General features: G+C 44.7%; 1 protein-coding gene across 1 annotated transcript in view; it reads right to left on the bottom strand.

Moving 5' to 3' along the window:
- The window catches only part of AVL9 (AVL9 cell migration associated), a 397,244-nt gene that overhangs the window by 129,092 nt on the left and 248,304 nt on the right, over positions 1-19,848 (bottom strand). Inside the window, exon 5 of the mRNA XM_078688247.1 lies at positions 10-99. Coding sequence (XP_078544373.1) covers positions 10-99 — 90 coding nt within the window. The remainder of the gene's footprint in view (positions 1-9; positions 100-19,848) is intronic.

A 19,848-nucleotide genomic window follows, 5' to 3' on the forward strand; every position in this document is an offset into this window, starting at 1 on the left:
GAAACTTACCTCTAGAATGGTAATCTGAGAAAAGTCCTTTTCTTCAAAATAGGCATGGGTAATAAGTTGAAGCTTTGCCTGCAGTAATCCATACAGGGGCTGTGGAAACAAAGATCATTATATGAAAGAATGTACACAACAGCACATGACGAGAACACCCATACCTAACTTGTTTTCCATCTCTAGACACTTGTTTTCATGGTTCATATTTTGTCTGAATCCGTATTCCATATTAAAATACCCACCATTTTTAGTACAAAAAAATCAGCACAAGACTGCCTGACGTTGATGTAAAATGGCTTCATTTCTGTGCCAGCAATTATGGGCCTGATCTGCAAGAGAGGGCCAATGAATAGGGAATGGGCTATTATCAGTTGTTATTGCCTCGCAGAAAAGGGCAGCGCGCTGAGGTCAGCTGCTCTACTTGCCGGTGTCGGCCTGTCGCCGAAAGTGCCATACTGCTGCTCCTGGTTGAAAACGACAGGTGGTGCTCAAGCGCGGCCTTCGTTCAACCTCCTCCGTCTGATCCGCTTAATCACTAACGTGAGCCACGCACGTGCCAGAAATCCTCCCACTCCAAAACACAACATTCCCTTTGGTTTAGAGACCCCGGCATGGTGAACCAGTTTTCCTGCTCGCATTCACACTTATGAAACTTCACCTGACAGAAAGCTAAGCGTCAGATGTATGAAACTAATATGTGAGTTTACAAAACGTACAATTCACAAAACCACAGGCTTTCCAGCCCTAAAACAGTAGGTACAAATCTACAACGTGTGCTTTGCGCATCGGAAAAGTCTTTCAAAGTACGCTTTGCAACACACAGTGAATTGCCTAGGCCAAGGGGCATATGGGTGGGTGTCACCGCCTCTTTTAAGAGACAGAATGCAATACATGATCAGTGATTTGCAACTGAACCCCCCCCCCGCCCCATGATATTAACTGAATACTAAGATTTTAATAAAACAGCCCATGTCCCCTTAAGAGAGAGAGGATTCTTGAAAAACAAGCATTTGCAATGCAATCTGTCTCGCCTTTGTGACCTTATATGCATTTAGCTAAGCAGCACATTAGCCTGGGTGCAGAAACATATACTGTTCTTTAACATGGAGGGAATGTAAGAACCAAACTGCGTGACACGGCAGGCATGGGAACACATGGAGAGAAATATTGCCTTCCAGCAGGAAATGATATAGTCTAAGCTATGTTTTTAATATAAAATCAGGGAAATTGGTGGTCATATCATGGAAAATACAAGATTTGAAAAAAAGATTACTTCGACGGGTGCTCGCGTAAGATAATTTCGATGGACTGAAATCTAGAGAATGCTAAAGTGATTCTGGTATTTTACTGACCTCTGCTAGTCGTTTTCTATCAAGAAAGTTAAATAGAGGCAGTAGCCAGAAAAATAAAAAAAAGAAAGTCCCTCAGCAGAGAGCAAGTCTGGTATTTTACTGACCTCTGCTGGTCGTTTTCTATCAAGACAGTTAAATAGAGGCAGTTTAACAGAAAAAAAAAAGTCCCTAAGTGGAAGCAGACAAGTCCTAGCGCTGATCTCCAGAGTCCACAAAGTAGATATAAGTATATACTAAAGTATATACAAGAGGTGTCGAATGCTCGACCTAAAAAAGTCGAAGTACAGTGAATGTAGGAAAGGAGGTAGCAGGTCCCCCGCAGGCCCATCCTTGCATTGCAACTATTCGAAATGATCAGCAAATAGACTCCTGTGCCATGAAAATGAGTTTTGTGACTCCTGCGAAAAGTAATTTTGTGCGGCGACTGAATAGTCCATCAGTCGCAGCGCAATATGAAGGTTTAGCACTCACTGAGTAAAAATACTGACTGGTTGAGACCTCACCAGGCCTTAAGAAACCAGGGCGGCTGAGAGATCTCATTTATCAAGAGGGGGTTACAAGGGATAAACACGACAACATTTGACAGAACAGGGATCTAGGAGCCACAGAATTCTTACCGAGCAGGCAAATGACAGTCATTATGGCCCGCAAATCAAGTATCATAATGGGTGTCCAGACCTCAACATTCCTCTGTTTGGGGTAATCATTTTTGCACTTAACAGCCACTTGTTTAAAGGGCAAGCTCTGCTATATCATGATTTGATATCTGGTATCATTTGCCCAGGATCTTATATGTATTCCAGGATCCCTTGTGATCTCTAGGATGACCGATTAATGCCAACGAGAGCACATCAATACAGATTTATGAACATTCTGTTTATTACGGTCTGAAGAGGCCGCAACGTGTTGTACTTTTTCTTTCGAGGCGGTATATCTTTCGACGATAACACCAGTTGCACTAATGTCTCTTTAAAAGTCTGTATTCGTCATCCCAGTAATACATGTATCTGACATTACTGTTCTCGGCCTCTAGCACCCTCGTTTGTTTATACACTTCATTCCCACAGGACACCTGCATCTGCTGATTTCAGATTTCGCCAACCATTCCCATATGCTTTTCCGGCACCATTCCATCTAATTCCAAGCTTCCCTTTTTATAACACAACTTGTTACTGAATACGTTCAGATTTCAGAAACTGAAATCACTAGCCAATTCTTTGATGGATAATATTCGTCAGACTTTAGCTACGAACTGGGGTTATATGGTATTGTTTTTGGGTGTGTGTTTTTTTTTACTAAAAGACCAACCTGAGCTCTGTATGTAGCCAAAGGATATGCAGCCAATGTATGATACAGAGATCAGTTTACAAAAAAAAAAAAAAGGCATTGGCAAAATGCATTAGGTTTTGCCTATGTGACTAATAATAAGCTGTATTTTTGGTTGTAAGTTGTAGCTTGCTGAGTAGTTGTACAAAATGTTATTTATTTATAAAGTTTTATATAGCACGAACATGACCGTAGAGGGTATCAGAGTGCTTTACGTTACAACGTTCGGAAACATTAGATGGTTGAGGGGTAATATACATACATTCAGTAATCGACATTCAATACAAAAAGAGGTAGACAGTGGTTGATAACATAAGTTGCTAACAGGGATATATGATTTTAGGAAGTGAATTTGTTCATTAGAAGCATTTTCACTTCTTTTTTGAAGGAGGAGGAGGAAGGGATTCTGCGTACATCTGGAGGTAAGTAGTTTCAAATCTTCGGTGCAATACCAGAGAAGGCTCTGCAGCACGTTCTCTTTTGTGGAAGGATTGTGGTTTCAGTACTAGTGAGCTCATGCTTCGCGAGTGTTTGCAACCTCCAGATGGCACTAGCTTTTGTGCCAAGTAATTGGGGGTTTTGAGATGAAGGGCTTTATGGGTCATGCAGGCGATCTTTAGTTGTATTCTTGCCTCATATGGTAGCCAATTCAGAACTTTTAAGGTCGGTGAAATATGGTTTATTTCTTTTTGTTCCTGAGACAAGCCTGGCAGCAGTGTTAAGAGATGCCCTCAGCAGGGCCAACTTGTATTTGGGAAGTGCGCATAGAGTGGTGCTTCGTAGTCCAATCTTGGCAACACTAGGGCTTGTACCGCCATTTTTAAATCGGCCTGTGGGAGGAAGGGTTTAAGTTTCCTTAGGATACTCATCTGATGATTAGCTCCTTTGTTAGCATTACTGATATGCGCCTGCATATTCAAGTGTTTGTCCAAGGTGATTCCTAAGGATTTAGAGGAGTCAATAATGTGGGGAGAGCAGTCAAAAGTAGCTAGATGCTTCAGACAGAGGTCAATCTTGGGTGTTTGGTTGGTGTTGAGCATGAGGTGGTTGTCAGTGAGCTAACTTCGAGTATTATGCAGAATAGCGTTGTGGGAGATGAAGATTGGCTTCTATGGAAATATGCAGCAAAGTGACAGCCAAATGATCAAAAGGAGGCACATAAACAGCAGACTTGTAGATCAACTGACTTTGTAAAAAGTTTGGCGTAATTTCTGTGTGCACAAGACATACACACAGCTCCCACATGGAAAGGATCTCCACCTGCAGAGGAACAATAAATAAACAGCTATTGGCTTTCTTAAAATAGGCCTTTGAAGGGGTGAACTGATTCTGGCACTACAATACGAATTTGTAACATAAGAATCCGGGGTGTGAAATTTAATAAAGTATCTAATTGTGCATGGGGCAGGTTGCTTCATAAATGTACTTGTCCTGTAACAACACCCACTTGTCCCTTTTGTGCCATGTAATGTGGCGGCAAATTATGGTAGAAATTCCATTATATAAGATCTCCGATATAGCCTCTTTGATTATGCCAGGGCGCTTACCATAGTAGGGATTGAATATTAGCATCTCCCTTATGTTGCCACCCTTCCATAGATCTACATACTAGGGCAGGAGGTACCAGTAAACAATAGTTCCAGGGTTGGAATACCCTTTCGAGTCTGTGAAAGCCTATTAACTTGCATGTTTTAAGTGTTTTCACCAACTCTTCCCTGATCTTTTCTCTACTGAGAAAGGTTGGACATTTTCTCCTACCAATGGCGGATGTAAAACTTCTTCCAGGGTTGAGAAAAAGTGGTTGGAGGGAATGTGAACTTGCAATCGTTCAGATTTTCGCATGAGCAAATTTACACATGGCAATTTGCTCATACTAAAATGCAGTTCATAAATACTTTCTAGGAGTATTGTTTCTTGGCCTACTTCTATAAATTCTTGTGAATTCATGAAAGCTGAATCTCTGCACTTAATGCAAGGACATACACCATGTGGGCACTTTAGAGACTTTCTAATTTGGTCTGGTGTTAAGCCTGACTTTTTGTGTTTATTACAATTCTGTCTCTCCCTCTATCAGTTGGCTTTACTGTGAGTGACAGCATTCTGCTCTTTCATAAGGAGCATATTGGCACACAAATTGTTTTATTCAGTGCCAGGAACTACTTTAGCAGTGTGTGCTTTTTGAGACCAAAAACATGTTTTGCTTTTGCCAATGTTGCTTATAATGATGGCGGCCTGGGGACTCCCACACCGATAAAGTTTTACAAAAACCATGCCAAAACAAGTCACACACTGACAACCAACTTTAGACCTACTGACATTGCCAAGGGTGGCTTATTTTTGTTTCCCATAATCTTATTGAAACTGGTTACAGTGATTTTCCATTATGAATATTTTTGCAAAACATTAGCATACATCAACACATTTTAATAAATGATGTTGAGAAGAAATTGTAGCTAAAATTTAACAGTAGTTTAGTGAAATTTTGTTTTTCTACTTGTGTTTTTTGGGAACATTTTATTTTGTAAGCAAAGAATATTCAATCTTGCTTTCAAGATTATGCAAATGTTTGCATCTTATCAGAGAGCATTCTGGGAGCATTATACATAGCCTCATATTGCTAAACTTTGAAAATCTGTGTACACATTTTTATACTGGAACCACTATCAGTAGTGCAGTCTGAGCTCACAACATTTACTTATAGCGCTCACCCTAATAATAAAGGCTCTGCATTATTGAACCACAAATACAAGTTTAAACAGCACTAAGACATGGATACAAATATTACCTCAACTGCAGACAGTGTTCTTCTCTGATCCATAATGTGGTACTGTAAAATAACAGCCAACGGGTTTGTGCTGTAGAGGGTTGGGCCTACTAGTCCCAAGGACAAAATTCACATGAAAACTTGTTGCCCTTCACCCCAAACAATATGTCCTGGGCGTCGGGCAATAGGAATTCCACATCCCTGAAAAATATATGCTGCAACGCCACTTTTTACCAGTGTCCACCATTTTTAGACTCACCTATGCCAATATCAAGTAAGAAACCTAAGAAGCAAACATGGCCGATCATTTCAAGCCTGAATTTCCAGGACAGAGTGGGGACGAGGGGAGAAATTACCAGCAAACCTGTGTGCAAACCAATGTATAGTGACAGGTAAGAGGAGGATGGCCCACACGAGCAAGTGATTTGCATGGTCTTCACAAAAAAAGAATACTATTGTCGTCAAATTTACAGTGATGGACGCAAGATCGGAGACCATAACAAATAAAGTATCAAGGAATGAAAAGAACATACCTGATTAGCAGTCTAGTGTGATGATGATGAATACAAATGGGAGCATTAATGGAAGCCAAGTATACTTTTATTACTTTGCAACATATGCAGCATCCAAAGTTCTTCAAGTTGAAGAGAAGGTTAAAAATCCTGAGAATCGGGAGTGTGGCCTGCAGCCGACCAAGAAGGCCGCAGCTTAGTGAAGCTCCAGCCATCCGCTGCGTAGAACCCACAATATCCGACATTATCTGCCCAAATCACCAATATTTAGTGAAAAACGCGAACCAGAGGTCACCGGGAGCATGCGGAGCTGAAAATTGCCGCAACAAATAGACAAAAGCAACCGCACTGGTGCAAGTGTGGAAAAGTAAATTTTGCCATGTTCTGTGTCCCTACGCCCCATCCATCATATGTTATGTATGCATGACCAATATGCGTATGTTATTCCCCATTTCTGACTAAAGACGCAATTACAGTTGTGTCCACCTCTAGTGTGCTATTTTCCAGTTCTCGTGAATACTACGAATATCAGGCCTATGTAAAGTAATGTTGCCACGTTTCTCAGTGTGCACGTTATTCCATTATAAAGTCCCCGTTTCTAGGCCTCAAGAGGGCCCGGACCCTGGATTCAGCTCCTGTCTCCTGAAAGCCTCGCTGAGGAGCGATACAGCCCCCACCTGTATCCTCGACCTTTCACTTACTTCCTGCCTCGCAGTGCCCGGTGCAGCCCGGCTCTGCCTCTAAGTCTGCCAAAAGTATGTTATAGTTCCAGCTATCAGTTCAGTCCTCCTCCTCTGCATTCCTAAAGCTACTGAACTACATCAATAGTTTCCGTCATTGTCTAGCCTTCTCGTCTCCATGTTAGAGAAATACTGTATTTAATGGTCATTTAATATTCATCACGCACTACATGTAGAATAATGCATGGTCCAGTCTTAGAATCAGGTTAGCCTCTCCCCTCATGACTTCTAGTTTATATCAACATGTTCCCTAAACATTAGATACCAGATAGGGTTTAGGTACATGTCGCTCCGACCCTCCAGACTTTAGTCTCTGCTCCTAGCACAGAGTTCGTAGCCCCCAGCTTCTCCTAGTAATACGTCATTGCTAGTTTTCGCGCACCATTAGGTTAGAGGTCCCGGCTCCTTAGGTAGCCCCCTCCTATGTGTCCGCCCATTCATGACATATTCTGTTACGTTTGCATCACATGTCTATGTAAACTCCCAGTTACACCCCTTTTTACTGTTATCTCTCGCGACTGTTACACGTCACGCCTTCTGCTCCACCCACTGTTACGCCTACTGCAATGTAATGCTATGTGTTTGCGCTATGTATATAAATCAATGTTATGTTATTAAATGTTAGCGCGCTCATCCCAGACCCAGCCCCGGCAGCTGCCGGGCCTCTTTTCCCCTGCTGGGCCCCAGTTGTCCTGCTGGGCCTTATTGTCCTATTCCTATGCAGGTTGTCCTGATCCTGTCCTTATGCTGTAATAAACCTGCAGAAACTCCTACTACCTCGAATCTTGACTCTTATTTATTGAGCTATCTGTTATGCTATAAGTCTAGTCAAAAATAGGGTATTATTTATTTATTTACCACATAATGGCGCCCGAACAGGGACTTGCCCTTTCCCCACGCGTCGGTGAAGCCACGCCGACCCCCTGACCCTCTGCAGTCGTGACGGAACCATACTGGCCAGTGCAGATATTTCTGCTTCAAGTATCCCTCAGGCCCACGGAGGAGACGGAGGAGGCGGTCCAGCATCCGAACGAGACGGTGGAGGAACGCGGCGAGTCCCGACCAGAGCCCAAGCCGAGAGTCCAAGGTCCGAGGTATCCGGAGGTCCACCCGTAACTGAAGTCCGAAGCCCGAAGTTCGTCGTCGTAGTCCAGTCCCGTCCGAGGCCTTCCGTTCCGTGCTGCCCGGTGAGTACCATTGCTGGGGTAGTGTCTAGACAGGGTCAGTCTAAATTGACTCCTGGTCCGTGGGTTGGTGGTACCCAAGCCCACAAACGAAGTATTCACCTAGGTGGATACGGGTCTTGATGTGTTCCTTTATGGGACCGGTATGTTCCGTACTGTTATAGCAGTGCATCCAGTAATTCTAGTCTGTTCCGTTCTCGAGAATTCTGTTCTGTTTCTGTTTTCAGTATTTTCAGGTAGTATTCTGTTCGAACTGTTATTTATAATGTTGTTCAATGTATTTCCAATGTCGTGGTATGCCTGAATTGTTTTCCCAATTGTTATTGTTTTTCGTGTATTGTATTGTGTTCCGATTCAAGTTTAGAATGCCGCTCTTTTCCAAGTTACGTCAGTTAAAAACTAGAAAGGGTCTGCTGGAAGCAGCAGTTCCTGTTCCGCCTAGGGACAGTCCAGGTCACTTTATGTATCAGAAACATGGCATAAGCGCCATATTGTATCTAGATTTATGGGTAGAGTATACCAAACAGTTAGAAGAAAAGTATAGATGGCCCGTATCGGGTACATGGGATGCCGAATGTATCATGCGAGTAGAAGAAGCATTATGGAAAAAGAAAGCCAGACAGTCACAGAAAGATGCCATCGAGTTATGGCGTAAGGAAGCGCATAGAAGAACGGAAAAGGAAGTCAGAAAGTCAGAGTTAAGTAGAGAATCCCAAGAACGAGCCCAAGAAAGAGAATTAATCGAGATAGGTGAACAAGTCAAAGTCGAACAGTCAGATAGACAGAGGCATGCCCTTATTAAGGGTATGTATCCTCTCCTTGCCGAAGGCTTGCTAAAAGCGACCCCAGAGGCACCCAGTAATTTCCCGCCACCATTAGTTCCGACCAAGCTACGTCACCAACCGACCGCAGCTGATATTTTTATTTCGTCCTATTTGGACGACACAGTTCCAGAATATGCAAATCCAGTTCGCGCTCCGCCCGTCCCTGTAAATCAGGCACTTCCCGTTCCTCCAGACACCGGAGTACCTGTTGCGGTACCCCCGGGTCAGCCTGCCATACAAGTTCAGCCCACGTTACAATTACCGACCCTGCAAGCACGAAGAATGTCAGTCGACGATTCTAGTCTAGGGGCCGCAGGAGGAGGTCCTCCTCAAACCCCGCCGCCACACAAGCGTTTATCAGCACTCGAATTACATGCTCAAGCATCACAGCGTACTCCTAAAAGTAATAAGTCTGTTACAGAAATCAGACAAGCCCTTGCCGAATGTGTCTATGACGCAGTCCCAGGCGAGTATAATATGGTTTTATATTCCGTACGCGTAAGAAGGGTGACCGAGTATCTAGTCACCTTACCGAATATGAAAGAAGATCTAGACAGAATATATCGTTTCATCCGTACAGGGGATGATCCAGAAAGTATTGGCGAGATTATGTCTCAAAGGAAAGCCGAGATTCAGCTCATGATATTAAAGTTCCTGATCAATTGTCTAATAAGAGAACAAGATTACCCGTCTAAAGATCCCGCCGAAATGAGAATCCTGACAAGGTGGAGTGATAATATAGCCGAGGGTAAGCACAAGACCATTAGTGCTATGGAAAGTATGTACAAGAAAATTCGTAAAGAAATAGTAAGGTTACACGAACAGCGTAAAGCAGCACAAGTAAGCGAGAAAGAAAGTATCTCTGATCCTGAAGAGGAAGACGAGAATCCCGCCAGAATAGCGTATGTAGGAAAATCCAGATTTCCAGATCGCCATTTACGCCTAGAACCCAAGTCTGTTTTTCATCATCCAACACCAGAACAAGGTTCTCTAGAACAAGTATTTCAAGCTACCGATCACATTCTGAAATCACGAGTCGGTTATAGTGAGTTAAGTACCATGCATGAACAAGAACTAGCCCGATCAGCAGTCCGATGGATTACTGATTCTACCACTTTTCCAGACGAAATAGTGGCACAAATGTTTCTGAAACTGCCCCCAGCCGAGCAACGACTGGTGGGTATGTATATGATCCAGCACCTCATTACTCTGTATGAGGGTCAACACTCTGATCCAGGCCCGTTACACGATATCCTGAACGAGTTACTCCAGTACAGATGGAGAGGTCTAGGTACCGATTTAATTAGTGTTATTCTAGAACAGCGCCACAAGTATAGAACGTTCCTGAACCCGCATTTTGTTCATGTCTCACCCCCAGAAAGTAAACCATTCTACATAGACAGACAGAATCCGTTACGAGAAGTCCACCCAGTCAGAGGAGCGGGTGGCGAAATGCAGCGAGTGTTTGTATACACTCCGATTTCAAAGATGGAACTCCTCGAAATGAAAAAATTAATTCCCTGTCATGACAAAGATCCAGCAGGGTTCCATAGAGAATTAAAAGACATGCTCCGTATGGGAGAATACACTTACCCAGATATCATTAAAATGTTAAAGGTCCTGCTACCCGCAGGGGTGTATGAAAAGTTAAAAGAAAAAGAATGGGAGGTGGGAGAGAAAAAGATCGATTGGGCAGCTCTAGAAGCTGAAGACAAGGCACGAGTACCAGGTACCGGTCTTGGAGATAAATGTAAAGAGTTACCAGAATTATTGATTCAAGTTTTACCTAGATTATTGACAACTAGGAAAGAAGACTGGGATGCAATCTCAGCCTGTAAACAGAAACAAGATGAAGACATTAGTGATTTTTATTCTAGATTTGAGAAATGTTTCAGCATTAATAGTGGTCTCAAGACAAGTAGTGAGTCATACCCTCATCTTTTCGTTACCAAATTAGTCGAGAATTCAAGTCCGCAAATTAAAAACCGAGTTTTGAAAGTCGAAAGCACCTGGCAAGCAAATACTCCGTCCCAGATGCTCCAGATGCTTCAGTATCACCAGAATAGAATCAGAGAAGAGCAAGAACACGAAAGAAAACGTATGAAAGACACGAAAATGAAGGTGCTAGTTGCACAATCTATTCCTCAAGACAGTCAGAAGAGGGGTCCGATTCAAGCCAGTCATCCTGCAGCTCCCGTTAAAGGGAACTGCAATTATTGTAAACAGCCAGGTCATTTTATAAACGAGTGTGCAGTTCTGAAACACAACATAGCTACTGGTAAGACTAAAGAAAGACCACGTCCGCCGAGACAAGAACAAGTTTCACAGATTCCTCAGCCACAGAATGCACAACAGACAGTTACAGTACCGCAGCCTATTGCTGCAACACAGCACGTTACATCGCAGATGTACCAGTATGCACAGTCCGAGTATCCAGAGTACCAGTCATATTCATGAAACAGCCTAGAGAGGGAGGTAGGCTTGCCTCTCATCGAGATACCTGTAGACCAAGAAGGTCCCTATGTTCACAGTCAAGTATTAGGGAAAGACAGAAAGTTTTTGATCGATACAGGGGCAAGTAGGACCACAATTAGTCACGCCGAAGTTCCAGGGGCTCCGCTCTCAGGCTCAAGAAATGTTTCCCTTGGATTTTCAGGAAAACCCATCGTTAATGAGATTTCAAAGCCAGTTACTCTAGAAGTAGGTCCATTGTCCCGTACTACTGATCTGTTACTTACTAAGTCATGTCCAGAAAATCTATTAGGTATTAAGACACTGAAAGAGTTAGGTGCAGTTATTTGCTGTTCCCCAGAGGGAATACGTCTGTTCCTACGTGACTTTAAGGGTCACTATGTATTGCGAGATTTCGATTCAAGATTGTCTAATGTTCCGCAGCATTTATGGGCGCAAGGTCCAACTGATGTAGGTTACATGCAAATCACACCCTATCGTGTGACTCTCAAACCAGGTGTAGTGTTACCACGAATCAGGCAGTATAGATTGCCACCTGAGGCTGTAGCAGCCTTATCCAAAATTATTGACGAGCTCATGGCTCAGGGAGTAGTTGTAGAAACTGACTCCAATGTATGCAATTCTCCGATCATTCCAGTCATGAAACGTACTGATCCAAATGCACCCCCAGTATATCGATTAGTGATTGATTTACGAGAGCTTAATAAATGTATTATTCCTCAGTACCCAGTTGTCCCAGACATTTCTTCCCTGTTAACAGCCATTGATTCCGAAGCCATGTTTTTCACTGTTATTGACCTCAAGAATGCATTTTTTAGTGTTCCAATTCATCCAGACAGCCAGTTTCTTTTCGGATTCTGTTTAAATGGAAGGAGCTATATGTTTACACGCGCTCCTCAAGGTTTCACAGAAAGCCCTAGTATTTACAGTCAAGCACTCAAGAGACAACTAGACAACATTCACATGCCAACTGACACTGCCCTGCTCCAGTATGTCGATGATCTACTGATCACAGCCCGTTCTGAACGTGCTTGCGAGCGAGCATCACTTACAGTTCTGTATTTTCTAGCCGAGATGGGGCACAAGGTGTCACCTTCGAAGCTTCAATTCTGTGTCCAGCAAGTGGTATACTTAGGACACTTGCTGTCCAAGAGGGGTAGGCAGTTGACACCCGACCGTATCCAGTTAATAGCGAGTCTTCCCCAGCCCAGAACCCAGAAGGAGGTACGTGCTTTTATCGGCCTTACTTCTTATTGTAGACAATGGATTCCCCAGTATGCATTTCTAGCCAAGCCACTGATACAGTTAACGACACAGGAGGCAGCCGTATCGACTGTCCTCCCTTGGACATCTGACCATACACTTAGTTTTAACGAGTTAAAGAAAGCCCTATGCCAAGCTCCAGTTCTAGCTACACCGAACTACAGTAAGCCTTTTACACTTTTCGTTACAGAACGCGAAGGTACAGCATTATCTGTTCTCACACAAGATCAAGCAGGTCAATACAAGCCCTGTGCTTATTTTTCAAGCACATTAGATCCAGTCGCCCAGGCGTTGCCTGCATGCCTCAAGTCAGTCGCAGCCACAGCACTAGCTATCAGACAAAGTGATTCCATAGTTTTAGGACATTCCCTGACAGTACAAGTTCCACATTCAGTAGAAGTTCTTTTAAACCGAACACAAACTCAGCACTTGACAATTGCACGTTTAACAGGTTATGAATTGACACTGTTCCAGCCACACATAGAAATTAGACGCTGCAACGTCCTGAATCCTGCTACACTGTTACCATCAGTTAATTCAAATCCAGACCCACATGATTGTGTGGAAGTAGTTAACATTACGACAAAGCCAAGACAAGATCTGACAGACATTCCGTTACCAGATCCTGACCTGACACTTTATGTGGACGGTTCATGTATGAGAACTAGTACAGGAGAACTAGTCGCCGCGTATGCAGTGACTACTGACACTGAAGTTATTGAAACACACCGTATTGATACTCTGTCCGCTCAAGCAGCAGAGCTAGTTGCTCTGACACAAGCCTGTATACACGCCAAGAACCTGAAGGTTAATGTTTACACAGATTCACGTTACGCATTCGGAGTTGTACACGACTTCGGAGTGCTCTGGCAGGAGAGAGGTTTTATGACTTCTCATGGAACCAAGATTCAGCATGGTCTCCTTATTCAAGCCCTGTTAGATGCCATACATTTACCGACATCTATTGCTATCATGAAATGCAAAGCACATACGAAAGTCACTGACATTATTTCCCAAGGTAATGATCTAGCAGACCGCACAGCCAAGCTTACAGCACAGACTCCAGACATTCCAGTAAACATGACGCATATTCCAGATCTGACTACATGCATGACAGTTAAGGACCCTACACAAGATGTCATAGATATTCAGTCACATGCTACTCCCGATGAAATCAAGAAATGGTCTGTACAAGGAGGGGTCCAGACAGATCAAGGATGGTTAACGAAGGGTAGAGCCACATGGTTTCTCCCCGATTCTATGGTTCAAGTCATTATCAACACCGCACATAGCCCAGCACATTTAGGAGAAAAAGCTATGTTAGACAGTATCCAGAACATTTGGTTTAACAAGCATTTACGAGCTGCAGCCAAGCAGAAAGTCCGTACCTGTATGATATGTTGTCAGTTTAATCCAGGTAAAAGTGTCCCGGTGGAACAAGGTGGTTTCCAGCCCCCTGACCACCCTTTTGAGGTCCTCCAGATGGATTATATTCAGATGGAGCGATGTCGAGGTTTCAAGTATGTCCTTGTAGTTGTATGCGCTTTGTCCAGGTGGACAGAAGCATATCCAGTCCCAGATTACACAGCCGCGACCACTGCCAAGCAGTTGGTTCGTGAATTTTTCCCTAGATATGGACTCCCTAGAGTCGTATATTCTGATAACGGTCAGCCATTCTCATCCGAACTCATGAGACACGTTTCCCTGTTGTTAGGGTACCAGTGGAAGTTCCATTGTGTACGCCATCCAGAAGCAGCTGGACTAGTCGAAAGACATAATCAGACTCTGAAAATCCGTATAGCAAAAGTCTGTAAAGACAAGGGTGTGGACTGGTTAGTAGCTTTGCCAGTCGCTCTGTTTTACATGCGTATGGTCGCACATTCCAGATCAGGTCTGTCCCCGTATGAGGTCGTTTTCGGCCGCCCCCCTAACATGTGGGGTACTCCTAGACCCCGAAGTATTACCGATGTTTCATGTAATATGCTGACAGATTACCTAGCTTCCTTGATGTCTGCCCTCAACTCATGTCGTTCACAGGTTGCCGCCGCATTTCCAGACAATACCGAGGTGGCACCGCACGAGATCGTTCCAGGTTCCTTGGTGATGATCAGAAATTTTGACAGATCAAGTCCGCTGGAACCACGTTGGAAGGAGCCACGTCAGGTCCTCTTGACCACCCGAACTGCCGTCAAGTTGGAAGGCAGGAAGGGGTGGGTCCACCTTTCTCATGTAAAACTTTTCAAAGGACCAAAGCCAGACTTCAAAGACATTGCCAAGAACATTTCCCAGGATTCGAAGGATTGCCAGAACATTGTTTTAAAGGACTGTCCCGCACCAGACTTTATTACAACCCCTCCCTCGTTAGAGAAAACTCCGCAACAGGAGTATAAGTTAAAGCTCAGGTCTAATAAGTCAGCCAGTTTGATTGTATAAGTCCTCCCCTAGGTGAAACGGTTAGATTGTTTCTGACATGTATAAAATAGACCCCCATAGTGAGAGAGTCAGTCGAAGTTCACTTCAATGCATCGTTTTTCTAAGTTTCATATTATTTCTTAGCATAATGATTTCCTGCACCAGTTATGCTTTCTATCTGTGTTTTCCAGTTCCTCATGTGAATATGTCTGCTCATGCTACAGTAGAGCACACGTTTAGTGATCTGCCTCCTCACGAATATTCATACCGCCTCGCAATGCGTAATAACACATTCATCCGTATGTTACATTATTCACACCAGACCAGCAATGCCACTAATTGTTGGGTGTGTGGTCGACTCCCCCCTTTCCAGACACCGAAGGGAGTTCTGCCACTTTTTCCTTATCCATTCTCACACAATGGTTCGTGTGGAGCATGGTCCACGTTAACGTCATCCTCAACAGATATGTTTTTTCTTAACAGTACATGTTTCCCAGACAAGCAAGGTTTCCCCCATAGAACAGGTTTAGATCTAGAAAATGAAGTATATAATATAGGAAATTATTCGTCGAATTTCATGGTTCTGAATGTTCAGTCTGATACTACTCCAGACTCACCCGCTATTTCAGTACTACCAGTCAAAGGCGAATTATGTGTCCGTAGTTATGGTTCTGTACATATAGGTCATAGTGAATGTACTACTGTTATCCAGTATAGTGACAGTGGGAAATCTATTTTTATAGCTTCACGTCATTCTTATTTTGTTTGTGGTCCAACTGCATATGTCCGTCTGCCCCTCGATTGGGAGGGAACCTGTTACATTGCCTTCCTACTGCCACCTGTTTTTCTAGCCCCACCTGATTATCATAGGAATTCTTTCTTAGTACACACTAGACACAAGAGAAATCTCCCGATTGTCGATTATACTGAAACCGCCGCCGAGCAATTCATTGATATAGATAAAGGTGTTTTCCCTTATTTAGGTACAGTTGTAAATAGTAAGCTCATTCGTAGGTTAACAAGAACCCTTGAAGCTGTAGTAGATGAGACTGCCTCTGCTCTAGGTAACTTAACTGAAGAGCAATCCTTTATGAGAATTGTCGTTTTACAGAATCGTCTCGTCCTTGACGTCATACTGGCCGATAGGGGCGGGGCCTGTAGAATTCTCGGATCCAGCTGTTGCATTTTCATTCCAAATAACGCGCCGTCTGTTTATTCAGCTATAACCAGACTCCATAAAATTGCCCATCTGTTACATCAAGATCCAGGCACCTGGACATGGTCCGGTTGGTTCTGGAATATAATTTCCGCATGGGGATGGAAAGTCCTGTCCTTCCTAGGTATTGCAGTAGCGATCATATTTAGCTGCTGCCTCTGTATACAATGTGGCCCTGCGATTTGCAGCATGTGTGCTACCTCTTGTATTCCTAGTCCCAAGCCCCGTTCTAAATCCCGTTCCAAGACAATTCGAGACGAGCAAATGGTACTGTATGAAATGATAGACGGTATCATGAATATTGATGTTTCCTGATGGAAACGTAGTGACAAGGAGGGAATGTGGAAAAGTAAATTTTGCCATGTTCTGTGTCCCTACGCCCCATCCATCATATGTTATGTATGCATGACCAATATGCGTATGTTATTCCCCATTTCTGACTAAAGACGCAATTACAGTTGTGTCCACCTCTAGTGTGCTATTTTCCAGTTCTCGTGAATACTACGAATATCAGGCCTATGTAAAGTAATGTTGCCACGTTTCTCAGTGTGCACGTTATTCCATTATAAAGTCCCCGTTTCTAGGCCTCAAGAGGGCCCGGACCCTGGATTCAGCTCCTGTCTCCTGAAAGCCTCGCTGAGGAGCGATACAGCCCCCACCTGTATCCTCGACCTTTCACTTACTTCCTGCCTCGCAGTGCCCGGTGCAGCCCGGCTCTGCCTCTAAGTCTGCCAAAAGTATGTTATAGTTCCAGCTATCAGTTCAGTCCTCCTCCTCTGCATTCCTAAAGCTACTGAACTACATCAATAGTTTCCGTCATTGTCTAGCCTTCTCGTCTCCATGTTAGAGAAATACTGTATTTAATGGTCATTTAATATTCATCACGCACTACATGTAGAATAATGCATGGTCCAGTCTTAGAATCAGGTTAGCCTCTCCCCTCATGACTTCTAGTTTATATCAACATGTTCCCTAAACATTAGATACCAGATAGGGTTTAGGTACATGTCGCTCCGACCCTCCAGACTTTAGTCTCTGCTCCTAGCACAGAGTTCGTAGCCCCCAGCTTCTCCTAGTAATACGTCATTGCTAGTTTTCGCGCACCATTAGGTTAGAGGTCCCGGCTCCTTAGGTAGCCCCCTCCTATGTGTCCGCCCATTCATGACATATTCTGTTACGTTTGCATCACATGTCTATGTAAACTCCCAGTTACACCCCTTTTTACTGTTATCTCTCGCGACTGTTACACGTCACGCCTTCTGCTCCACCCACTGTTACGCCTACTGCAATGTAATGCTATGTGTTTGCGCTATGTATATAAATCAATGTTATGTTATTAAATGTTAGCGCGCTCATCCCAGACCCAGCCCCGGCAGCTGCCGGGCCTCTTTTCCCCTGCTGGGCCCCAGTTGTCCTGCTGGGCCTTATTGTCCTATTCCTATGCAGGTTGTCCTGATCCTGTCCTTATGCTGTAATAAACCTGCAGAAACTCCTACTACCTCGAATCTTGACTCTTATTTATTGAGCTATCTGTTATGCTATAAGTCTAGTCAAAAATAGGGTATTATTTATTTATTTACCACACAAGGCTGATACTGGGGGCAAAGTCTACCTACTCGGCATAGCCCATAAGCAGTGGAGCCCGGTTGTCGTGGCTGGAGCTCCGGGACAAACCAAGTACGAGTCTGGGGAGCGCCTGAGACGTTGAGGCGGCTCTCCAAGGCAGAAAGTCCCGTCAGCAATGGCAGTGAAGCAACCACAGGCCTCAGCAGATGGTGTGGCCCGCCTTGGTGCCCAGGTCCCCTGCTGAGACCAGAGAAAAGTGAAGACATCAGAGGTAAAGGAGGGCCCACATCAGCGCAGTCAAGAACCAACTGAGGTGGCAGGACGGTGTCCAGGCGTCTGAGACAGTCCATGAGAGGGTGGATCTGCCCCAGGGCCTCGGAGCGCTGGAGCGCTGGAGCAGCGAAGCGCAGCACTGGAGGGTGACTGAAACGAGGAGGCGGCTCTCCGACACAGAAAGACCTGCCTGATACAGAGTGTGCTGGAGGTGGAGGAGGGCCCGCATTGGAGCAGTCTGGGTTGCAGAGAAGTGGCTAGCCCAGGCCCCGGTGGGTGGCGCGGCCCCGCCAGAGGCCTGGGTCCCCCCTGGCATGGTCAGGAATTGAGGGGGCATCAGCAGAGATAGAAGGCCTCAACAATGGCGCAACACCTGAGGGCCGCTGTGGCCCATGAAACAGGCTGAATCCGGTCTCGAGGCCGCTTGCAACCGGAGACGATGCGGCAGTGACGCTGTATATGGGACCCACGTCGGAGGCACCGGGAGGTCCAGGACTTAGTAGGTGAGTGGATCAGCAGTGAGCCGGGAGTGTTTGAATGCCAAATTTTGGGATTTACACCCCCATGCCCCTGAACACCGCTCGGCCAAGAAGAAGAACAACCCCCAGCCTAAAATAACCCTGTGGGCTCCAACATCCGAGTATAACTTGATTGAAGGCTTGGACCTAGGCGGGGGAAAAGCAAGCCATAATACCCAGATATCCTCTGGAGTAGTGGCAGATTCCGAATCGGGACACACACAGGCCCGAATCCAATGGAAGTGGCGTGGATCGAAGATTACAATTGGAAGTAAGGGGAGTGCGGACTGGACTGTGACGGGTGCTCAGAGAAGTGCTGGTTTACTGGGAGGGCATTCAGGATGGAGGAGGCACGACCCGACAGGCCACTGGGAGAGTCTTGGCCCCTACAGATAGGTGGTGGACACTGCCCATCCCGCCCTGCGTCTCCCAAACCCCCGCCCTTTGGGGCTCTCAAATATTGCCGAACCCCGCATGATGCCTGGGCCAAAAGGTTTGAGGGCAACATCACAAACCAAGATGGAAAAATATGCTCATCCTAGAACTGAACCACCTGCTCCTCAGGTGACACATCCACAAATGGAGGATGCTGCTCAAGGGCTGGCAACGGGAGAACTGCCGACCCTGCAAGATGTCATTGCGGCGATCAAACATATTAAAACCTCGCTGGAGGTCAAAATTGACTCAGTAACTACCGAAATGACACTAATAAGTGCAGACATCCGTAATATAGGAACCCGAGTCAAGAAGGCAGAGAAAACGATCACCTCGCTCAAGGCTGAAACCAAAACACTATTGACTCAAGTTTGTGAACTATGCAACTCAGTCAAAGTATTAGAGGCTAGAATGGAGGATGCTGAAGGCCGGTCGTGCTGGAATATTGTGAGAATAATAGACGTGCCGGAGAGGGCTGAAGGCCCACCAGTAGATTTTTTGTTGAAGATCTCATCCTGAAACATCTAAAGCCCCAAGTTCTCCCCAAATGTTTATCGGTAGAACAAGCACACAGAATCCCGGGTGCCCCGCCGAAACCTGGGGCTCTGCCAAGACCAATCATTGCCCGCATTTTTTACTTCAGAGAATGTCATGTAATATTACAGGCCTCTCAAGTTGCGCCTCCAGTAAAATGGGACAATAGTGCTATTTCCTTTTTTCCGGACTTCACAATAAGGGTTCAGAAACCCAGACGGTCATTCTTAGAGGTAAAAAAATCCCTTAGAGAAAAAGATTTTAAATATGCCATGCTGTTCACGGCCAAACTCAGAGGGTTCGCAGAAGGGAAAACATGTTTTTTACTACCTCGGAGGAAGCATGGAGCTGGGTCGATGGGTGGAAAACGCACAAAAGAACTAGGGGAAAAAAGACTAAGGAGAGAAGCAATCAAGAATCCTCCGATACTCACTGCAGAGAATTGACTGAGCCA

Source organism: Lissotriton helveticus, chromosome 4_1, assembly GCF_964261635.1.
Source record: "Lissotriton helveticus chromosome 4_1, aLisHel1.1, whole genome shotgun sequence".
Taxonomy (NCBI): Eukaryota; Metazoa; Chordata; class Amphibia; order Caudata; family Salamandridae; genus Lissotriton; species Lissotriton helveticus.